General features: G+C 38.1%; 1 protein-coding gene across 4 annotated transcripts in view; it reads right to left on the reverse strand.

Annotated features, from left to right (window-relative positions):
- Positions 1-3,689: 3,689 nt before the first annotated feature.
- The window catches only part of bcl2l11 (BCL2 like 11), a 33,375-nt gene continuing 12,716 nt past the window's right edge, over positions 3,690-24,348 (reverse strand). For 3 of the 4 annotated variants that reach the window (XM_032552405.1, XM_032552404.1, XM_032552402.1), the window contains one exon: positions 3,690-7,823. In XM_032552405.1, coding sequence (XP_032408296.1) covers positions 7,659-7,823 — 165 coding nt within the window. In that variant the 3' untranslated portion in view covers positions 3,690-7,658. The remainder of the gene's footprint in view (positions 7,824-24,348) is intronic. The other variant, XM_032552403.1, reaches the window with a different exon arrangement.

Raw genomic sequence — 24,348 nt, forward strand, 5'->3', positions numbered from 1 at the left:
TATGAATCTACTCTATGAATTACTCCTATTGTGTGCATCTTTACTATCTCGGGTGTGGAAACCTCTTGTGTTTGAAAAAGTAGCACCACATACTTTCCCCATTTAACTTGCTAATACAAGACATATGACAAGGAAGAACTCCTTTGTGTGCTGCGGCTTTTCAACACAATACGAATATTGTTGTTTTTTTTTTTTTTCCTTTGGCTTACGCTCCACAGGCGCGGTATCGAGTAGAGGAAGGTAATAGACCGAAGGTCTTTGACCACAGCATCCTGAATATGTCTCCTCTTGGCCCTAAAGCCACAGCAACAAGAGTTTTTTTCAGTCGCTGTGTCAAGCAGGGCGAAGTTAAGAGGGAAAACAGTAGCGGTGAGGAAACTATGTGTACACCTGGTTCCTGCGGTGTCTCACACCCTGGGTAGCGATAGCTTAAAGGGGACAGATGTTTACCATGAAGCCATTGAAAAATAATGTCAGGGCCAGAGTTACAGGAAAAGCCTTGCATCAACCTCACAAGACAATAATGGAGACAAGTTGTTAGCAATTCAGTTGAGAAAATTAACAAACTCCTTAGTCATCTGCAATAGAGTAAAGGTTTCACAAATCACATAGTTTTAGCTTTACACGTGAAATCAGTGTTGAATAATCCAGTTCAGCTTTTACTTACCCATAGTGCAGTTTCAGCGGGTGTCTAGTTCTAAGGTGGTCTCAAAGCCAAACAAAAGCGTTGAAAACTTTACATTTTTTGTGTTTTCGCAAATATAATAAAGGTTTGTTTTCAAGAATCTCTGGTCAGTTTATTGGCAGGATGAACCAGATGCTAACTTTGCCAACCTTAGCAGCTAGTGGATTAGCCAGTTACAGTATTCTCAAAGTCCTAACAAGTTAGACTTAGACTTAGACTGACTTTATTGTCATTTTGCATGCACAGGGTGTATACAGAATGAAATTTCGTTGCATACGGCTCAGGACAATGTTTTGAGCTTCCAATGTTGTGAGGTTACTCCAGAATAAAATAAAAATACAGTATAAAATATGAATATAAATCTAAATATATAAAATATAAAGTGCAGGACTGACAGTAAAATAGAAGTTATTTAGCTATGTATATGTGCAAGGTATAAAGTGGAGACCAGATTTTGAGTGCAGTCCAGTTAAGAGTTCAGCAGTCTGATGGCAAGTGGGAAAAAGCTGTTTCAGAACCTGGTGGACCTGCACCGGATGCTGCGGAACCTCTTTCCAGAGGGCAGCAGGGAGAACAGTCCATGGTGGGGGTGTGAGGGGTCACTGACGATGTTTCGGCCTCGGGACAAGCAGCGCTGGGATGAAATGTCCTGAATGGAGGGAAGGGGGGCCCCGACTGATCCTCTCTGCTGTCCGCACCACTCTCCTCACGTTCTTCCAGTCGGAGGCGCTGCAGCCTCCACACCACACAGAGAGGCAGCTGGTCAGAATGCTCTCTATGGTGCTTCTGTAGAACGTCTTGAGGATGGGCGGGGGCAGGTGTGCTCTTCTCATCCTCCGCAGGAAATACAAACGTTTCTGTGCCCTCTTGACCAGAGACGTGGTGTTCACAGTCCAGGTGAGGTCGTTTGTGATGTGCACCCCCAGGAATTTGGTGCTGCTGACCACCTCCACAGTTATTTGAACCTTGAGAGTCTCACCGCTGCTGCTTCCTTTTTCTACGGAAAAAGGAAGCAGCAGACACTTGTGAGACATGTGACAACATGTGAGTTAATCAAAGACACTTAACTCACATGTTAAGTGTCTTTCCTTGTGATAGTTAAGGGGTAAAAGATCTGTGATCAGCCAGAAATCCTCAATCGGTGAAGCCCTGTTTAAAATACCTCAGGATAAAGTCAATACTGCTTCCTTTTTCTACAGAAAAAGGAAGCAGTATTGACTTTCATGAGAAATATTGTGGCTCTTTAAAATAACAACATGTTACCACACACCCCTAATTTTTGCCACAGTCACCTCAAGAGGATTTATATGTTAGCACCACCAGTATTATTATTAGTATAATATTATATCACTATCAAAGAGCGTGATACAAACTGTCTCACTGCTACACAGTCATGGGAAAGTGATGACCAGTTTAAGAACATTTTGTTCATTTCTTTCTCCGATGGAATTATTTCAGTTTCACCGTGAAAAACCACAAAGGGTTAAAAAAAACTTGTTCTTTCTCAACAGGTGGAGGTATCCACCCTGCTGACCTGCTGTTCTGACCCACATCTGGTGGTGGTGTTGTTGAGCATGATCTGCTTGTGTGTGTGTGTGTGTGTGGGTGTGTATGTGTGAGTTATGAATGTTAATGAGTGCGTGTGTGTGTCTTTGTGTGGATGACATATAATTATCCAGGCATGTGTTTGTGCCAAGTTGTGGAAGGCACCGTACTTTCCAGACACACACACACACACACACACCCCCACCCACGCCAACACACACCCCCACACACAGAAAATGACAAGAGAAAGATGAAAATAGGACGAGAGACAGAGTTTCTCAAATAAAGAGGAAAACTGTCCTCGCTTCACCTAAGAAACCTTTTATAACAAAATGACCTAAGCTGAACTGTGAAGTCAGTGTGAACACTTATGTTTTTAAAAGTTATTTATTTGATAACTAAGGTTTTAAGCTTGTTATCTGAAAATACTTATTTCAACTTAATCTGCCTCTGGTATTATTACAGTATCTTTTAATCAGTAGGTTAATATTTTTGTTTGAAAACTTGATATCTTCAAAGTACAGTAAAAGAGTTTGGTAATTACTCACTCACCAACTCCTATTTATTTTTTGAAAGTCAGTTTTTTTTTTAGTTTTTTAAAAAACAAGGACATTAAAGCATGTAACTTTTGTAAAAGTATGTAACTTTTATTAAAATAAAGAAAGAAATATTTTACGTATTTGTTAAAACTGTCGACATGGTGACAGATAAACTGTGAAAAGATCCACCTCCTCCCTGAGATGCTATTGCTGCGTTAAGAAATGCACCACTCCCAGGCAAAAACAATCAATCAGAGCAGGGAGGAGGGTGTTAGTGCTGTTCATCAAGCTCATGTACTCACTTCTCAAAGTCAAAATAGCGGAAAAACAACTTACCATTACAAGAAAGGCGTTTGGCCATACTAACTAGCCTGAGCGTTCACAACAGGATCTGCTAGCTTCAGCGAGCAAAGGAAAACAAAGAGGAGAAGGGCAGCACCACATGGAAGATGACTGACAGCGCTAAGGCCCTCCTCTCGGATCTGATTGGTTGTTTCTAGGTAGCACTGGGAGAAGGCAGAGGAGCTCAGTTTTTTTTTGGACAGATTATCTGACTCATACTCAACCTGTTAGCTTTCTGTTTAGGCATGATTTGGTCATTTTTAACCACTTCCTGGTTAAATAAAGCTACAAGATACTGAATCTTTGATATGCACCTGCACATGATGTTGACTTTTTATCACACTTTTTGATTGAGATTTGTCAATTAAATAGGTTAGTCTGAGAAAATGATTATAGTTGGGGGTAAAACACACTGTTAATTGACAAAACTTTCACACTACAAATGTTTCTGCACAAGTGACAACTAAAGACTGTATGTTCTTCCACGTATTGCAGCGTATGGTAGTCTGCCAGGTTGTTTCTTGAGATTAGACTCATAAGAAGACTTCATGCACATCATTACCAGAACAGAAAAAGGATATTTTAAAAAATCATTTTTATTTGTTAAAAAAAATCACATCATACAACATGATTCATTTCTTTTAATGTACAAAGTTGTAAAAGCATTGTTTCCAGGACAGAAATTGGAAGCAATTGAATTTTTGTTATAGTTTACAATATAAACAAAACGTACTGGTTGCTACACTTGTACTGGGTCATCTGGAGTCATTCTTGTTTTTGTATTTTTTTGTTTTGGCTCCTGTATATCTAAAGTTCAATAGAAGCATTTACAACATTTTCAGCGAAAGCACAGCGCGCTGCAGTGTCTCTGGGTCCCACAAGTTTCCTGCGTTTAACCTGTCTAACGTTTCCAATGAAATAACAGGCCATCCTCCTGCATTACAGCAAGCAACAATTATCTATCTGCTAAAGGTTGTGGCTTTCACATGGTCCAAAAGTCAAATAAACCGAAATGGGCAACACAATTTGACACAGTCATTCCAGCAGTGCTTGATGCAAGTCATTAAAACCCTGAATGTGTCATAAACATACGCACACACACATACACAACAAACACGAGCAGAAGCGTTTCTGTGCTCGAACACCTTCAGAAGACATGCGAACAATATGCTCATTACAAGGTTTCCATATCAGTTTCAGAAAGCAGTAAATCGTCTCTCGGTTTCCTCCCTGAAATGCTCTCCTCTCGCACACCGGCTGTAACACAGTATTTCAAAATGAGGTTGTAGGTTTCACATGGCACAATATCAGAAATCAGCATGCAGTCACAGCGCTCTCAGTGTCACAGTGAAGGAGAAGCAAAGCAGCTAAACACTGGTGAAGAGGAAGGAAGACAAGCTTTGTGCATTTTAAAGGGGGGAAGAAAAAACCAACGGCATCGCTTTAACTAATCAGAATAGTTACATGGAAAGCGTCTCTCCAACATAACAAAAAAAGGAAATTAGTGTGATACATGGATGTTAAAACTATATGAGACATGAAGCGTAGATTCATTTGGACTAATATTTAACAATGTTAATAGCTGTCTATGATTACTGACTGCTCTCTTTTGTTTAGCGTTATGCATTCAGAAGACTATTTCATCAAAACGTATGTGTCACAGATTGTGATAATGATGCTAGGGGAAATTAGCTAACATGCTGATTTTAATTTGTAAGCTGCAATTTCATTATTACTTCAAATGTGTCACTTTGTGAAGTACTTAGTAAAGATGCAGTAGCAGGTACTGGAAACTATTTTATCTGGATGTGAAACTGGTGAAGCTAGCCTGTTAGCATCACCGGTTGGTAAATTAGCAACTAGGCTTGAGCTGGTACGAGAGTCTCGTGGTGTGATACTTTACCACAAATACGATAAAATTCACATTAATTTACACAAATATTTTAAAAACTGTGCACGATTTATAGCTTCCGCAGCATGACTGTTTGAATTTGTAGCCCAATTTGTCCGTAAAAGTGCAGTTTCTACACATTTTTCATGTCCAGACTCTGAACTGGCCAGTCCTCAATTTAGAAATATTCTTCTAGAATCTATGACCAATTTTCACAAACATAACATTTGACGATTAATTTACTTCAGTTCTAGTTCTACAAAACAGGGGAAAAAAAAGAAGGAAACATCGGAAGAACGGACGGGAAAAAACAAAAGAGGGACCGAAGAAAATACAGACAGGACGAAAGGTACGAAAAGTAGGAAGTAAACAAAGCAGGGAGGAAACTAAGAAAAGTGGGAAAGAAAAGAACAGACATGACGGATGGGGGAGAAAAGGAAAGCAGGAAAACCGTCTACGGCAGAAAGTTTTGAAACTGTGACTTTCTAAAACTTTACTATACGTTCCGGCCGGTCCAGGCCTATTAACAGCTGTGGGCCTTTTGAAGCAGAGTTCTAAAAATCAAAATGGAAAAGACTATTGTTCCACCAAAAGAAGATTTTATAACAATACTCAAAACTTTTTTTTCTCTTCATAACAGTTGAACAGTTTTAATGTGCACAGCTTAAAATCTAAATGTTTCTTTCATCTTCACCATTGTATTTTCTCTGTTAGTTTGGTTACTAATAGCCAATCATTCCAAAACAAAAACCCCACCCATCCCTTCACTGTTTTAGCCACGGCTGGATGCTATCCAGAAACCTCTCCGAGTGTTTAATGACCTGGCAGGCATGAGCAGACTTGGCTCAGTCTGAATCACTGTGCTAATAAACGGAAAATTGTCAACAAACCAAAACCTGCTGGTTACTTTCACCCTGGCTGCTAACGAGAAAACCAGATGAGGGAAGACCGTAAAATTTGATCACTTATTGCAGAGCAATGGAAAAGTTTATAGATTAATAAACAGCAAAGCAAGAAATGACACTACTGACTAGTTTTAATGACTGACTTGATTTAAATTGTTACTTTGTTCATCAACATCACTCTGCTTGTAGGGCTAGTTAGGTAACAGTTATTGCTTTAACCAGTGGCTGACTGAGCAGTAGGTTTGAGTTAAAACGGTGCAAAACCTTTGTTTTAATGCTGAATACAGAATTGTTTTTTATTGCCATTTTTGAATGAAGTAATGAATAAACATTTGGTGCTGAAACTACATCAGAAAATGCTCTTTAAGGTATTTCTGACATGAAATGCATGGGAAAATGGGTATTTCATTTGTTATGTTGAAAATAAAACTGAATTCGAGAAAAATGGAAGACTGGAGGATATTTTAAAAAAGAATTATTGCTGTACGATGGCATATGAGGCCCATTGCAGATGGGAAAAAAAAAAATCTGGAATGGGTAGAAAAAGAGGGTGTGAAATTCTGCGAAAAAAGAATTGTTAACATCAATTTCAGAAATTTTTTAGAAAAATAAAGAAGTTTCTCAATTTGAAACGTGCCAGAAAACACCTGGAATATTTGAGATTAATCTCAGAAATTCAAGAAATTCAAGAAATTCAAAATCAAGAAAATTTTAGAGTTTAAAAAGTGAAACATTTGCTAGGCAAAACGCTGAAATTTTCAAACTAATCTCAGAAATGTTCTAGAAAGGAACTCTGAAATAGAAAATTTGTGACTTCTGAAACTCAGAAATTTCCAAGTTTTCGCAAAAAAATTCTGTGATTAATCTCAAAATGTTTCTAGATTTCTTGTGTAGATTTTTTTTTATTTTTTTTTTTACTTTTCAACATCAGAAATGTTCTTGTTTTTTTTTGTAGAAACTTTTGAAGATTTTTTTGGCAAAAATTTACTTAATTTTATTCTATCTACAAACGTCATAATGCGCCGTCGTATTGCTGCATCTCATAATCCCATTTCCAAATCATTTGAACAGCATGACAGTTCTAAGAAGGTTTACAGCCGTCCGGATCAACCAGTAAAACACTTTTCATCGCGTTTAAAGTCAATGTTATGAGACAATCACAATATATTTCTTCTTTCTGGATAAAAATGCAGTTTTGTTTACATCAGTTTTAAAGGATGATATAGAACAACATATTTTGTGGAAATAAAACCTTAAAATGATCGTAGTTTGGGAACACAGATTATGACAATGTAAATGCACTTATATTTTGAAGGCATGACAGGCGGAAAATAAGAGAAAATCATTTTAGACCCATAAACTTGAACAAATCTGGGTCACAGACCGTGGTCGCTCAGGAAGCACATAATCTCTGTACAATAGTAAAAACAAAACACAACTTAAATCAATCTTAATAAAGTAAACAACAAACTGTACAAGGCACGTTTGAATTTCCACAGGCATATTTTTTCAGGTCAAATGACTGTCTCTGTTCAAGAAACGGAGTGCAAATCTTGCCTCTTTGGTAAAATGATGGAGACTCGGAGGCCATTAGGGAAAATCAAACATTTTAGAGTTCCTTCCTAAAAGAGAAGAGTTCAAAGGGGGAAGGAACAGGCATATTAAATCATATATATTTAAAAGAGTCAAGATTTGATATATGTTCAAAACATACTCAAGAAGAATGCTACGTCTGCTGGGTTTTCCTAAGGCTAAACCTGAGAGTGGTCATGGCTGCTTGTGTTGCCTTGCATGTACATTATTCGTCCGACCAGGAGGAGCAGAAGGCAGACACAAAGCATGGCAACAGGCTCCTGCTGGATGTGCGGCATCAGGTTTAGAGGGACTATATTCCGTTGGTGTCCTCTCGCCATCCTCTACAAAAGAAAACACAAGAAAGGACGCGTTATATTAGTGAGAGAAATGGAGGATTTTCAGCTTGATAAGCCCTGCAGGCACAAATTGCAGTTTAACGCTTGTCAATTTTTCATATTTGACGTTGGTAAAATTGTAAAAAATCCTTCTAAAACATGATTTTGACAGCTTACATCCAATGCCAGTATGTTCCAGCGAAACCGGACCTACTTCCCTCTCAAACAGAAGCAGAAAGGGTGCACTTAGTCTTTCACACAACTGTACTCACAGTCATGGAAATGTTCGTTTTCCCGACAGCACAAATGGAGCTTTATGTCACAATTACATATTTCAGATGTTCAAATAAAGTTTATTAACAAAGACAACCAAAGTGAGTACAGAAAGTGTTTTTGGAGTTATCGTTTCATTTAGAAAGGCGAAAAAAAGCTTTGCAAAAACAAGCCAATGTTAAGTGGGAATCCATCCGTCACATTGCTGTGGAGGAATTTTGGCTCCATCTTCTAAACAGAATAATTTTATTTCAGCCACATTTGAGGTTTCTGGAGCATAAACATCTCAGTTGGATTTAAATCTAGACTTTTACTAGACCGCTCTGAAAAAAAATAATTTTCTCTACCCCCTGGGATGTGCACTTACTGGTGTGCTTTGGATCATTGTCCTGTTGGAAAACCTCCTTTTGCCAGTCCACAGACAATCTTTCCTGAAGTGTTGTGGGTCAATAATATGTTTTTGGTAAACATGAGACAACTTCTTTTTTTTTTTTCTTTGAAACTCTCTATTTTTGTCCAGCTCTTTTATTACACTGCTTATTATACCTATATCTTGATGAAGGCAAGTGAACAGCGTCTAAAGCTAGTGCTTTTGCTATTTTCTCTGTACGAAACAGATGAGAAACCCACTCTTTCCGCAAACAATGTTAATTATTGGCACAAAAAGAAACCACAAACACATTATTAGTGCCACCGCCAAAATATTAGGTCAACGTCCAAACAGCTGCTCAGATGTATAAGGCTAAGAGGGCCGAAGACGATCCCCAAAGCGTCAAAGATTGTCTTTTTTCTATTATTACATGTTATTTATTTGACTCAATTCACACACTGCCTGACCACATCATTTCAAAGGACATTCTGTTCTATCAATAAAAAAAATCCTCAGGCTCACATTAAGACATTTGATCAGCCATGAAAAGTTCTGAGTGTACAGTCCTAAACATCAGATGTTCAAGTGAACAATTCAGGACTGACTGTGGCATAAAAAAAATCAAAAGGACATATGTTCTGCATGTTTACATCTACAGGAAGCAGGTAAGTATAGACGTCAAACATCCTGCCGCAGCTCTCTCTTTACCTTTGACTCTCCAGGTGCCAACACACGTTTTAATGCACACGTGTGCATTAAAACGTGTGTTTGTTTTCCAGCTTTTATAGCTTAGGTTTGTATGAAGGCTACTAATCTTTCTCAGACACCCTCTCCCTTTACTTTATGTACTGTATGCTGTTATTTAAATAATGCTTCTTACCAAATAAACCCTTTGTCATGGATTCAATTTAAGTTTCCATTATACTCTTGCGCTCTCCACTTTTTTTTTTTTTGATGATAAACTCCCAAAATCTATATTTCTGTTCAAATTTGGACATTTTCGAGTAAATTTGTTCCACATTATCTCACCTAAAACCGTCTCAGTGCTGGCTCCTTTTGGTCAAACGGTGCATAAGCAGTTGAATGGTTCTATCGGTTATCTACCGGCTCCGCCCACTTTGCTGAAACTTTGTTACACTTTAAGAAATGAAGCTTAAGTTGGATATAGATTGAGACTTGACTTGGACTTGTCCTTTAAAGACTTGGCACTTTACTTGGAATGGGAAAAAAACGTATTTCCTGCTATTTCTTGCTATCACATCAGTTTTAACAAGAGGAACATTGGGACGGATATAAAAGTACAACTGAAACATATTGCTAAGAGGCACACATATTGTTCTAACTTGGATTGCTTCCAGAGGCATGTTTGTCAGGACTACTGCAGTCTGCTTCGGAAACTGAAAATGAAAGGAAACAACACTGTCACGCTTTAATAGCACGCTACATGCACAACAAGTGGGCCAAATCATGTTGTGATTCTTAAAAGTGGAAGGCATACGCCCTATTGGGGGCCCCATGTCGTCAACATGTAAAAGGGGTGAATCATCTAGATATGCATTTATTGTTTCTGTTAGTTTTGGCAAGTGGAAATAATAAACTTCTCATGTTGCAACCTGGAGTTTTGTGTTACACGAATGGCAAATCAGTGTTCCCGTGATGAGGAGTCGTCGTGCTAAAAGGTGCAGGAACACCTGGGTGAAGAACTATTGGCAGCCTCTGATGACAAGTAGTTACTGTGAATGGCAATAAATAAACAAAGCTAAGAAAATACTGATAAGACATGTTGAGAGATTACAGTTCATTTAGGAGAAAAGCCGATGTCTATCCGGAAAATGACTTTAGAAAACAGAAAAAAAATGAACGTCTGAGTTTCCAAATTGACATCAGCAGTTCGGAGGCTGCTGAGGAAAGAAAATAAATATCTCTACTGCTTTTCTACTGGATTGAACAGAAGCTCTATGAGCGGCAAAAACAGAAATGAGAGATTTTAAACTCAATATTTATTGAAGTTTCACATCAGATCGTTCTATATTAGGCAGCTCTTCTCAGCAATTCACTCTTAAAACATTTGTTCAAACAATTAACTTAAAATCATGTGCTATTGTTCTTTATTTTGGGGCTGTTAGTGAACATTTTACTCACAAAGTGTTTCCCACTTGTTTTCCCCCGACTGCTCCGCAACCCCTCTATGGTGATTCACAGAAACTTGGCTGTATTAAGACCCAAACAGTTTTTTTTTTTTCTTTCTATTGCTGCTTGTTGACAGCTCTGTGCTTTGGACTTGGTTCATCGCTCAGCAGCAGATTCTCCATTACAACAGATCTGCCTGAGTAATAAGAGAAATAAAAATTTCTTCTGGGTTTATACACACCGGGAGGATTTCTATCAAACATTTTTCAGAAACAGTATGGTTCCTGTTGATAAAAAAGAGGATATCCACCATGCAAAGTACAGGATAGTTTTAATTTCACCAACTGGAAACAGATATTTCCAGTTTTGATTTATTACCACTTTGGTGGTTTAGTGCAAACAAATAGCTTTGCTAATATGTCAGTGGACTTCTGAAAGTAAGAATTGCTTTCCTTTTCAAAGCTGTCTCTTTAGGGTTAATGGACTTTTAGCTGACTCACAAAACCACTTTGAAGGAATGACAGTAAAAAGCTAAGCCTACGCTGTACCTCTAAGGTGACACTGCCTTAGATAAACTCACACTGTTTTTCTCATTCTAATAGATACAACTTCAGGAAAACCTTTTTTTTTTGCTGCAACAAGGTCATTTACAGTAATGTAAGAAGTTTTTTTTTTTTTTTTTGAAGCAGCTGTACCCAGTTTTTTTCTATCCCCATTTCAAGCCTTACAACCTAAGTTGGCATTCAGCCGACAAAATGCGGCCTGTCCGGAAGGACTTTACAATTCTACCCAGTCAATGGCTGGCAGAGAATAAATTTCCAGCCTCGGGGCAAGACTTCACTCTGAAAAACAGGATCTTTTCGGATGAAAGTAAGAGAGGCATATCAAAGCCGGTGTGGTGAGCCAGAAACCACAGAAAAGCTTATTGCCAGCAGAGGAAACAGGTGAGGGGAAGACTATTTAACCCTACATTTGAAACACGGTCTGGTTCTAATTTCACTTCTCACTTGGATCCAAGTCAAACACACTGCTCACAGATGACTAAGTAAACTTAAATAAAGAAAGTGCTCCTGACTGACAAAGAACCAGCTTTGCATTCAAACGTATTATTATAAAGATGAGTGACAAATCAAAGACAAATCTGTATCTTTGACTTCTATACAGAGGGAATCTTGTACCGTTTTTAAGTGAAGCAATTTTTTCTGATTTAGTTTAAGGAATATGATTTTTTTTTTTCCATCAAAGTACTGGGCATGCCTAACCTGGACTGGTACTACAAACATTTCTTTACTGGTGCAATAAAGCAACCGCCTTGGGTTTTGACAAGCAAAGTGGTAGAACCACTTATTTTAACCACTTTAAATGTCCAGTTAGTGTGTGAAGATTTATCAGTTTTATTTTGATTATTTGTAGAGAATATGTTCTCTGAGAGACAGTTAAGCTACACAAATCTCACAATTAATTTCTGGATATCTGAATTTATTAACGTTGGTATAATCAACATGGATACTCCACAGTCATGATCAGCTAATATCTGAAAACTGGAGTTAAACACAGTGTTGTGTGTGTGTGTGTGGTGGAACATTTTGATGGGCAGTCTCCATAAACCTTCCTGAGAACATGGTTCTTTCTTTCTTCTGGCCCTGAACCAGTTTACCAGTTATAGAGACACTGCCTCCAGTGGTGGAAACATAAAATACAGCTACTGAGCAAACAATAGCTTCAGTTTTAGCACTAGACTCTGTCTTTCCAATCATTTGCATTAAATCCATTTCCGCCGATTTGGGTTTGTAAAAGATGTCCAAAGTATAACAGTGAAGTAGACTTTGTCAAAACATGTTTCTGAATTATGAGACTTGGGGAAGGCAAAACTTTATGCAAATGGACTCTGACAGGAACATAAAGGTGGAAGCAGTCTGTCACAATTGTTATGATTCCAAGAAACTGAAGTACACTTTATCTCTGTACATATTTTACATACCATTACATAATTACCCTATGATGTAATAGCAATAAATAGAGAAATAAAAAACTTTTGTTTTGCAGTACAAATGGCAAAACAGACAATGTTAATAAAGATTTTTGGTACATATCCTGGTCACTATTTGGTATGTTTTTGATATGACTCAATGCAGCATGTGCAGCTGTTGGGAAAATCCTCTCATCAATGAACCTTCTTCAGACTTGTATCTCAAACAATGTGCAAGTTTGGACTCGTACAGGAGGGCATTTGGACGTTAGCTGATTTTTCTACAGTACCAATGATGTTTACATTTGGCTTGACTGTGTCTCAGGTGACTAATTAGGATAAGTACACTATGCATCTCATTGCTGTTGAAAGATGTGTTCACTAGCTATGTTTCTGTCCAATTGTTGTGCAAATTTTGAGTGGACTTTTAAAATGTCACAAAAAAGGAAAGGAAAAAGAGAAAATGTGAATTAGGGCGTTTCCATCTACAGGTTTGGAGCAAATCAACCAGGCTACACAAAGCATGATTTCATCAGATGTTGGCGCTACTGAAATAAACAAGATGTGGAGGTTGCAAGCTAGCATAGCATGGACCATCCATCCCAGAAAAATGGAGTGACCCTTCCCATCCATACTGGAGGTTTAGATCTCGAAACGTTTCTGAGTTTCGTGCCTCTCGTAAGGCACGGACCCACTTGTGGACTGGAGTGTTTGCTGCGTTGGAAATTATTCAGCGAATGTGTTTAACAGCTCTTTTTCAGAAAAGAGCTGTTTTCTGAAAAACAGAAAAAAAGTGTTTGTTTTTTTCCAAAATCCTTTTTTTTTGAAGCATTGAGAAAGTTACTTCAAATGTTGCTCTTTCCATCAACCTTTTCTGATGTAATACTTCCAAACATGCATACAAAAACACTGATGGAAAAACAGCTGCTGACATATAGTTTTGGTGCAGCCCACCGTTTTCCCACTACTGCAGCTGCCTGAGAAACTTTGATGTTCTCCTGCAGCTGCCTGAGAAAGTGAACTTCCAGTTATCACAGGAACTTAAAGTTAGTGATAACGGGAAGTTCATTCTGCTTTGTTTTGATGTCACATTTTAAAGTTGTGCCACAAAACTTTGCATTGTGCACTTAGCTCTTCAGGTATAAATGTTCAGGTATAAAACAGTGTTGAATTCATTCGTTACCTACGTCATATAGTGACTAGAGTAGTTTTACTGCAATTGGGACAGTGTAGATTTGTTTCCAGTGTTCTTTTGTCACATGTCAATGTGCTCCCAATTAAGGTACTAAATGCTCTGACACACTGTACGTATTCTGTGAGCAGCGCACAATCCTCCCACACTGTTCGTGGATGGTTGAGCATACTGATTCTTGTGGCAAATTCCTTCAATTGCCACACTTGATAGATACTAGCAAGTTTGATGAGCTAAAAAAAACAAGAACTACATCAAGCCAACTGCGCCTCAATCGTAGGCACAGCTGACTACTTCTTCAAAGAGGTAGTTAGTCATGGCCAAATTCTCTCCACACACATCTGATGAGTAAAAGCATAGTTACAGCTTAGCAGCCAACAAGCAGTGCAAGTGGTGCTTGCCTAGCAGGAAGAGCACAAAAGGTCTGGAAGTAGGCTACTTCTGTTTTCACATGCATGTGCATAGTTGCAAATCAACAGACTGTTTCACAAAACATGACATATGATTCTAAAAATACCTAAAATTAACATTGAAAGGACAAGTTTTGTAGCTGAATCAGTAGATATTTACATAATACTAGTAATGGTTTTTTCTATCAGTTCTTTCACTACCAATTGTGGAACACAAGCAGATTTCATTTGCAGCAACATCCACTGTTTAAAGCAGGAACTGCAGCGAACGCTACGCACCTCAAGCGATAATATAAAAATCAAGAGGGCAATCTTAATTTCCAAATTCTCTTGAGATACCTGGTATGTGAAGATAGTAAAATTGACTTTACTGCTAAGAGCAGCAAGAGTGGCTCTCTTGCTCTGTAGCTAAGTACAGAGAAGAGCTGAAGCACTCAACGCCCCGCCACTGACAAGCAGCAAAGGTCCAAATGCCGCATATTGGCTGGTTTTGACCCATCTTGGTTTTTTAAGGGGAAATGCTTCCCTCTGGCTGAACAAAGCTGATCTTTGTTTGATAGGTTATTTAACTGAATAGGTTGGATATCTGAGTAAGTAGGGAGAAACATAAAATTGGGCTTAGCAGCTTCTTCAGTTCAATCAATAACAATGGTAGCACAGAAGCAAAGTGCAGAAATAGAAACTTTCTTGTTCTGGACTATGTGCCCATCATCCGTAAATATCACCCCAAACTCAGTTTTACTGTGTAGGACTGCCCACCATAGATGAAGAAATGAAGCACATCTGGACAAGCACTTTATTTTGACTGGACATGTGATACTTTTCCTTCCTTCAGGGTATATTTTCCTTCATATCATCGCCTTAGGGAACCTTCAAATCTTTCAAGTCAACATTTAAGGGAACACCATGGGAGCAAATACCCAACTACAGACACAGACTCAGTACTTTAATGCTGACTTGTCCCCAGCTGACCAACTAGACCTGTTGTTTTTGGCAGAAAAAGGAAGAGTAAAGTTTTAACTTGATTGGAGTTTATTTTAGCAATTTTATTTCATTTCTGCAACCATAATGCCTGCCATCTTCATACATGAGAATTTCTGTCAGAGCAGAAGCTTGAGTGAACACTTATTAAGTCAGCCTCTGCACACAAGTCTTTTAAAAAAAGAGGGCTACCTTTGATTGGGGAGAGAAAACACGGCTTTCTGTTTATTATCAAAAGTTTCAGTTTTACTACAAGAAAAAAAAAATCTTGCGGTGTGTAAATACCGAAAGTTGTATTGGAAACTCTAACAATATTGTCATTACAGGTAATTAGCTTGCAGCAGTGTTAATCGTTGCAAAATGACTTATCTATCACGAAATCCACTGTGGAAGACATAAACAAGGCTTGCGGGTTTTCTTGGCAGAGTTTTTGGAACCCGTTCTTCACCTCATCGACCACAGCAATGACTTGACACTAAAGACGGTTGAATTGCAGAATACTGAAACCTTGTTTCAATACTGCATGACTGCTACTTTACTTTACGATGTGTCGTTCTAAATCTATTGGAACATTACATTTCTATATCTTGAACTCCTTCATTTTGTTATGTGGTAGGCAATTTCCTGGAAAACAGTTCATATCTTAGTCAGTTGTTTTGTCAAGATAAAGACTAATTTTGCATTCAATGACATACTTTTCTTATTTTTAAATGTGTAGGGCAGCATAGTTAACCAGCAGACTGATGTTGAATAATTATTCCAGAAATGTCTTTCTTTAAAGCTCTTGGAGTTATATTAGAAGGCATAATAAAAATTTTCTGGTGATCTTTTGGAGACAAAAAGCCCACAGCATCATGCCACAATACCTAAAAGTGAAATTATCAACAAATCATCCGCAATCTTAGCTCTGCTGAAAAAAAAAACAGTTACAGTTAGTCCCAACTACAATTAGCAAACACCACTTGTTGCATCTGTGGTGGTTGGGCAGAAATTGATTTTTCTCTGGCTGCCTACTCTATAATCAGCTGGGATGCAGAGAGCACCTAATAGTTGTTATGGAGACTTTGTGGCCCCACTCTTCGCTCCAAAGTTGTATTGTATATTATTTTTAACCTTCATTACTTAAATGACGTCTTCTTTTCTTTCCTGTGGTTCTTGCATAAACGGCACCCTGAGCAAGCCCATCCATACCCCAGCCAATCAAAATGGAGAAATCTTTCAAATTTGGAGGTGCTGTATGATGCAGTGCAATACAACCTCAGATTGCTTTTCAGTAGCAAACAGGAGGCTCCAACTCACATGCAAAAGCAATTAAAAAAAAAACTTTTTCAAGGTGGAACTGATCATTTGTATTTTTTTAATCATGTGCTTGTGCACCCCCTTTCTAATGCCACCCTGGTCAACTGCCCATGTACTGTAACTGATAACATAATTATTTCAGCTAAAAAGTGTTCAAATTCTCAGTTTTGTTTTAGCTTTCTGAACACAAATAGATTAGCTATTAGCAATTGAAAAATATTGATTTAATGTTACTCCTGCATCTTAGAATCAAATGTAAAAACAGAAAATGTACTGCTAAGGTCGGAATAAAGATTAGACGCAAATTTATTAGAAACAAATCCTTATTTTTTAATCTTGTGCTTTAATCCAAATAAAAACTGTGATGTCTGGAGAGCTGAGGATACAAATCATACACTATAGCTAACAATAGGGCTGATGAGTTATCTTGATAAATGGTAATACATCACAGTCAGAGTGAAGGGTTGGATTTTCACCACAACTAGAAACAGATGTGCTGCTCAGCTGACAAACTGCAGGCTGAGTGTGGGATTTCAAGCCAAAACATGCAACAAAAACGATCTCCAGGGACATAACTTAAGAGACTATAGAAACACATTATAAACACTTGCACATAAAAACACCAACAGCTGACTATTTAAGTTTCCTAACGTGCAAGAGTGGCTAACGTCCATGTTTTAATCTGTTTTATGACGGGGCGAAAAGGTGCACCACAAGGAAAAGGGTCTAATCTTCCTGGACCTTACTGTTGCTTCGCCACTGTTAGCAATTATAACTAACTATCTCTATGTTAGAGGATGGAGTAAACTGGCATGCCTCCCTATTGGTTAAAACTTGTATATTATTTCAAGGTGTCAAAGCAAGAACAAACATCTTTGTCCTGTTGTCTTTCCAGTGGCGTACCCCTAGGCTCAGTGCTCAGACACTTTCTTTTTGAAATGTACTCTACTTGATATATATACAAACATACATCCTACTCTTTTGACACTTTGGGAAAAACAAACAAACTACCACATTGCTGACTTCGCCACTGCTTCTCCACTTCAGATAAACTCTTGAAGCAGCTCCACTATCACTGTCACATGACTAAACAAATACCACATGACCAGCCTCCTCCCCTCATCCTCCAGAAACAAACAGCAACTGGATGTAAATAAACATTGGTTGGTAATATCGGCCCAGTTTTATTTATCAGACCGATACTGATGTGTTAAAATAATGACTATCCACTGAAATGTATGGTCAGCCCTAAAAAAAAATACCTATCTTTGAACATGTTTCTTTTCATTTTTTAACACACAAAATTGAAAGAAATACATTGACATTGGTTTGTACTGCTAGTAGGAGTAAGCACCATAACAATGAACAATAAGTAGTATTTCTGACTCGTAACTAGAACGATCCGAGCTAGGGTGTGACATGTTTCCCATTTCAAAGCTCTGACTTCAGAGAAAAACCAAATGAAACATAATCATTTAATCACTTGCCAAAACAATAATCAATATAAACTTATTAAAGTCTATAGTACATACTATATTGACTTATTATAGTCCTGATGGGCTCGCTCGTTTGCTTTGTATTTATATAGATTTGGGATTTAATGCATGATTTGGGGTTTCTTTCTGTACAAAATCTTTAATGCAATAAATTCTTCATTGCTTCACATAATATTGCTTGCTAAATGGTTAATTATAACCTTTTATTTCTGAATTTCAGCAGAGGAGGACAAATCTCCATTGCAGTAAATCCTAACTTTCACAGCTTGCCTTCTTGCTCTTCTTCTTGTGTCGCTCTTTTCACAGTGGAAACATTGAGTCAGCCAAAAAGCTCATGTGATTTTATTTGGTTACCACAACTTACTATGCTGCCTCTTAAAAATAGCTCTCAAAACAAAGCTACACTTACAAGCACACAGACACACACACACACCACATTACGGGACTCTGGCTTTGTTATATTCCTTCTCTGCCTTCCTTACTCTTAATTTCTTTCTGCCACAATGCATACCTCCAAATGTTCAAAAGGTTTTTTAAATGATATATTTGCTGCAAGACCTCCAAGCAAAATTTAAACACAAAACTTGCAGTCTCTCAGAATGTCATGTGTGCGCTCCCTGGCTTGTGGCTGCCAATTATCTTTTTACATGCAAGCCAGCAAAACACAGGCACTCTCAAACATGCACTGATTTAGAAATTGCATGCAAAGTCAGTGTGCAGTGTGCAACAACATGTCTTTACAGTTTGTTTTCTTTGTGGGAGCCACTGAATAAATGTAGCATTATAGCTCAGCAACAACTTTTGGCTGAACCAAAACAATATTAAAGATCCCACAACTAAGTGAAACAACAACTGTAAAACGCAAACAACAATCATTTGGTCAGATTGGTGTCATTGCCATAACTTTCTGATGTGGTGGTTATAGGAGTAACATGTTTTGTTTTTTTCTTTGCTTTAAGGCAATCGATATGCAGGATAATGGTATTTTGGATGGTCAGGAAGTACTGATTTGTACTGGCACTGAAACGGGTCTCACAGCTCTAACTGTGTTTTTAGGCTGCTACATTTCTATAAGGCAGCTGGCCTAAAAACAAAAAGCAGTGCTAGTGATGTCAAAACTTCCCATCTGTGTCGTACCATCCCGTTCTGGGTCAAGATTATTATGTTCGGAAACCAGTTATCTCTATTTTCCAGCTCAAATTTGTCTGAACTGTGTTGGGTTCCTTTAGAATCAGTTCCTTCATTTTCTGAAGATTTTTAGACAAATTTTTAAACATCTATTTGTCCAGTTGCAGCATATATACTGTATATATGTATATATATTTATTTATCTATATATATCTATCTATTTATATATATATAGATAGATATACAGTATATATCTATATATAGATATAGATATATATATATCTATATCTATATATATATATATACGTATATATATGTGGGGGGAGGAGGGGGGGGTATGTGTGTGTGACTTAAAATAAATTTTATTTCTTGATTTTACATCTTGAAATTGGGCCACTGTCTCTAAAAACTCCTGCTCTTTTTGAAACACACATAACATCACTTCTCTACCAACCCTTTAACAGCGTTTTTACCAGCGATTCACTGAGAAGTAGCTTGTATAATGAACTACCCATCTGATGCCAGGTATGCAGGTGGTCCACCAGGTCCACCCACCTGGTGGACCACCTGGTGGGTAGTCCACCAGGTGTTTGCTAAATGCTGTTGGCTAGTCTGAAGGAGCTGAGGGGTGACATTGTTGGGGAGGCATCTCTGTGAGGCAGAAGCTCAGAAACTTGGAAACTGCAGCTTCGAGGAGGAGTTGCACTTTGAAGGAGACGCTATGTTCAACCAGGTGTTTTTGTCAAGTTGATTGGTTACCATGGAGATTGAAGGATTTCCTAAACATACATCAAAGAATCAAAGAAACACTCCAGGTACTATGTTGCTGAGGGAATAACATTATAACAAAGATGTAAAACTCAGAAATGTCAATTTTACATAACGCTGCGCCTTTAAGGATTAGGGAGCACAGCTGCCCGAATAGCAACAATCTGTGAATCCTTGAGACCTTCTCTAAAAACACTTATTATTGCCCATTTTATAGTTCATAGAATATGCATTATTATGTGCAGTAGAAACAGTCTTGGCAACACCACAGTAGCTACCTTGTTCCTTATTTCTGCTCTTGCAGTCAATCAGCGCCAAAAAAAGAATGGCGCTCTTGGATTGGCTGCTTTGCAAAGTGCACTGATGTCAGATAGCATCGAGGTATCTCAGCTTCCAAAACTGCATTTTTTTTTTCCAAATAATTTAGATGTGCTCTACAGACAAATCTGCTAGTAGGTGACTTTGTAAATATTGGGACTGGGGATTCACTGTAATTCAGCTGCCAAGGTGGAGGAGGGGTTGGAGCGAAGCACCTGGCAGCAGCAGGCAGCAGAAGTAAACAGAGGTTCTGAAGCTTAAACACACTACCCAAAACATTTGGGTGTGCTTGATATATCCTGTAGTGTAAATAAAAAATTGCAAGGATTTTACTATCTTAAATGTGTTGTGAAATATACTTGCTATACTCCAGATTCAATAACTAGCAGTGGGAGACTTGCTGAATACTTTGACATTTAGGGGCACATGCACGAGACTCGCTTTGCAGAAACCGGACTAATGAAAACTTTCAGTCAGAAAATGATTCCTGTTCTCCTGTTTTCCATTTTCTTTTTTTACTACAAACCTTCCTTGAGTTACCCAAATGGTTTTATCCAACACAACGAATCAACAACACAATCTTTCAACTAGCCACGCTCCAATCAGGCTCAACACCAAACCTGAGCTGAACTGCACAGGTTAATGAAAACGATAAGGTAGGGGTAAAATATCCTGTCTTTTTTTCCCCCGCTATTTTTCCTTCAACACACTCTGAAACACAGAGAATGACATAAGCAGCCAAGAAATCACACCCTACTGGTCCACAATATTTCTGAGGGTTATTTCTGCCTTCAGGACAAAGGGTTTCACCTCTTAGTGACAGATGACGGATCATGCATTTGGAGTTAGTATGTGTGTGCCTCTGCGTTTGCAGGGGTGGGTGCGCGTGTGTGCGTGGGCGTGTGCATGTTTGGTCAGGATAATTAGACCTTGTGCTCTCCTCCCTGAGAGTTCTCTAACCACAGGTTTGAGGCGTAATGAAACTACACAGTCACGGACACCAGGCTGACACACCACACAGAAATGGGCACGAACATCGTACTGAGCACATTCACAGATGTCTCAAAACAAACACACACCAACAATCATGCATGCGCTGTGTAAATGTTTAACCGAGACACCGACACAGAGAGATTCTGGAAGAGATGAGGACAAAGAAACAAGAGCGAATTTAAAAGTACAGAATGTATTATTTTTTTATGCAAAAAAAAAAAAAAAAGATCACTAAGATTTTATTAATCATGTGTTTTAGAGTTCTAGTTACCTCTCTGGCACAAAATGGATGTGATGCAACGCCGTGTGGCTGAATTAGTGTATTTACAGATAATGAGTCAAAATCCTCCATAGCCATACGCAGCCTTCGCTCCCCACTGGCTTCCAGGCACTGAACCTGAAATAAGCTCTTTTGTCAACAGTACAGGCACAGGAGGCTAACTCTTTATAGAAAACCTAACAATGGGAAAACGTGCTGAAGTAGTTCAAGAAATTGTACCATAAAACATCCTTAGGTGTGCTTCAATGTTTAATGTAGTTTTTCCACTTTACATATTGTGTGGAGACAATTATTGTGTTTTTAGACACATTAGTTACATTTTTAAACAAGAAAATGTGAAGGCTGTTTAGATGTCTGCTGTCATTTCCTCCAAATATTGCATTTCTTTTGACCTCGTCTTTCGCCACCAAAGAAATAAACTCTATTATGACGGTGTAGCAAAACAGAAAGTATAATCTTTACAACAATCCATCCTTGGATTTAGTAAACTTTCCATAAAAGTAATGCATTGTGAATTAAAAAGAAATCAGATCACTCTCTGGAATCAGACAAACGATAACAAATTTTACTGGACAATAAATTGACCCCAGAAGTTATCGCGATAAACAATAGCATTATTGCATTGAGACAACTTTCAAGAACTATAACGGTCAAGGCATAATAATGCAAGAACACATTCTCAAAGATTAATAAACTTTCTTTAAATTTCAGTGAACATTTAACACTGGTACTTGAAGACATTTTAAATATGCAAAATAAACAACAGAAAAAAACAAATAAAATGAATTATGACGTCTCTTTAAACAAAACTGTCCTTCACAACAAAAAAAAAGGTAGTTAAGACCAAAACATCAGTTTGAAGACTTTTATCATCCAGTTTTTGGTAGAAAGAGAACAAATCATGCAAATGAAAATTATTTAACTTGTTCTAATTTATCATGTGATTAATTGATTTATTACTTATTGTGACAGGCCTACAAACATATTATTGGTTTGTTGATTCTTATTTTACTTTTCTGACAGAAAATAAGTAAAATAATAGAGGAAAATAGCTCATTTTTTGTCCCACAGTCCTGCCAAAGTTGCCGTATCTGTTCAGCCTTCCTGTTATCTGCTGAAGTCTTGTTCTTTCTCACTCTTTCTGTCTTTGTCTTTCTTTTTAAACACACGACAGTGAAAATAGTTAACGTTGAGTCTTTTTCATTTCACTTGTTAAGTACCTCCATAACAAACAGTGTTAACATCAGTGAGACCTGTTATGGTGCTTTCACTGACCTGAAAAAGATGGAACGTTTTGAGTTTCCAGCCGTCAGAGCTGCTGAGAATTGCGTTGATTTCTTGGTGCATCACAAAAAATAAAAACGTTCTGAAATGTCCTTATTACTACAAATCAGAAAAAAATATTAATGCACGTAGGAGGCGTGGTCTTGTTGTCAATGGGAATAGGGATATAATTTTATAGCTTCACTGTTTTTCTGCCTTTCCTGAAACATAAAAAGGACCTATGATTATATCGTCCAAAACAGATGAAAACCTGCTTAGAAAATGTGTTGCAAAAAAGGAACTGCTTTGTTACAAAGGAAAAATATAGGAAACTGAGGATCACTGTTGAAAAGAACAGTGGAAAAACATCCCATATTCACTTGTCTAACTCATCAGCACAAGGGCCAGACATGAATCAGTCAATGTGATGGGCCTGCTCAGTTCATGGGATTACCTAAGTTTTTCAGATGAGCCTATTTTTCTTTCATATTTCTTCACTGCTCAGGTCAGGCTACCAAGAGTACGACCTCTTCTGTGACTGAGTTCACACAAGAAATTGTGACTCACCTTAAGTCAAGTGATACTTGGGAAAACCATAGAGATTTTATTGGATTTAAGATGACCGTGACTCATGCTGTCACGGGTTTATAGCCTATGCAGATTGCTCAGTGATTAAGTAATCTTTGTGGTATAGCTGTTTAAGAGGTCAAAACCTGAAGAAGGTCACGGAACAGCTTGTGGTTTGCAACATCCAGATGGGGAAGAATGTAGTCTGCAGTTTAAAGCAGAGCTTGGTTCACATCTTTTCATCCTACTTTGCTTCAGAAGCGCAGGATCCAATCAAAGGTAGAGCTGTCTTTTTCTTCAAATTTAAACCAAATCATTTGGGAGTGAATGTAACTGAACATGTCATAGCTAAATAATTAAAAGCTTCAATCAAATTTACATTTATAAAGGTTGCATTACCTATCGAGTGATTAAAAGTGATCAGCCTGAAACGTGCTGTACAGCAGCGGTTTGTCAAACGATGTGTAACTTTGCCTGCCAGAAAACAAGGAACGAGTCTCCTTGTTCCGCTTTCTTATCTGTGCCTCTTCATTGTTCTACAGCAAGAACGAGCACACATGCGTGCGCATACTCCAGATAACTCTGCAGCCATGTTCAAATTAGGTTCGCCACAAAGACAAGCGTGCACGCACGCATACATACACACTTCAGATTTTTCCCCCCAACTTGCTTAATGTGACTGGATGCTGACTCACGTTCAGTCACCCTTCTGCCTGCGTTTGGTGACCATTTGAATCACAGCAGTGAGGTTAACAAGCAGCCAGGCCTTACATGACTCTTATCACGTACCAAACATCAGTCCAGGGAATCCTCCACATAAGGATCACATTACATTCCTCCTGATGTTAGCGCACTAAGTGGTGATATAAAATGTGCTACTGAGCGTTGTGTTTTAAGTTGTAATGCTTGAAAACAGGATAAACTGATAGGGACTAGCAGATAAGAAAAGATTCAGTTTTACATTGGTTGGAAGTAGGTTTCAAAGCCCTTATACCCTTTAATGTAGAAATCAGGCACTAATGTAGACCCTAATGGGTCTACATTAAAGATTCAACAAGAGAATCAACATTTATTTTTCAAAGTAAAGCGAACAA

This window comes from Xiphophorus hellerii, chromosome 22, assembly GCF_003331165.1.
Source record: "Xiphophorus hellerii strain 12219 chromosome 22, Xiphophorus_hellerii-4.1, whole genome shotgun sequence".
NCBI lineage: Eukaryota > Metazoa > Chordata > Actinopteri > Cyprinodontiformes > Poeciliidae > Xiphophorus > Xiphophorus hellerii.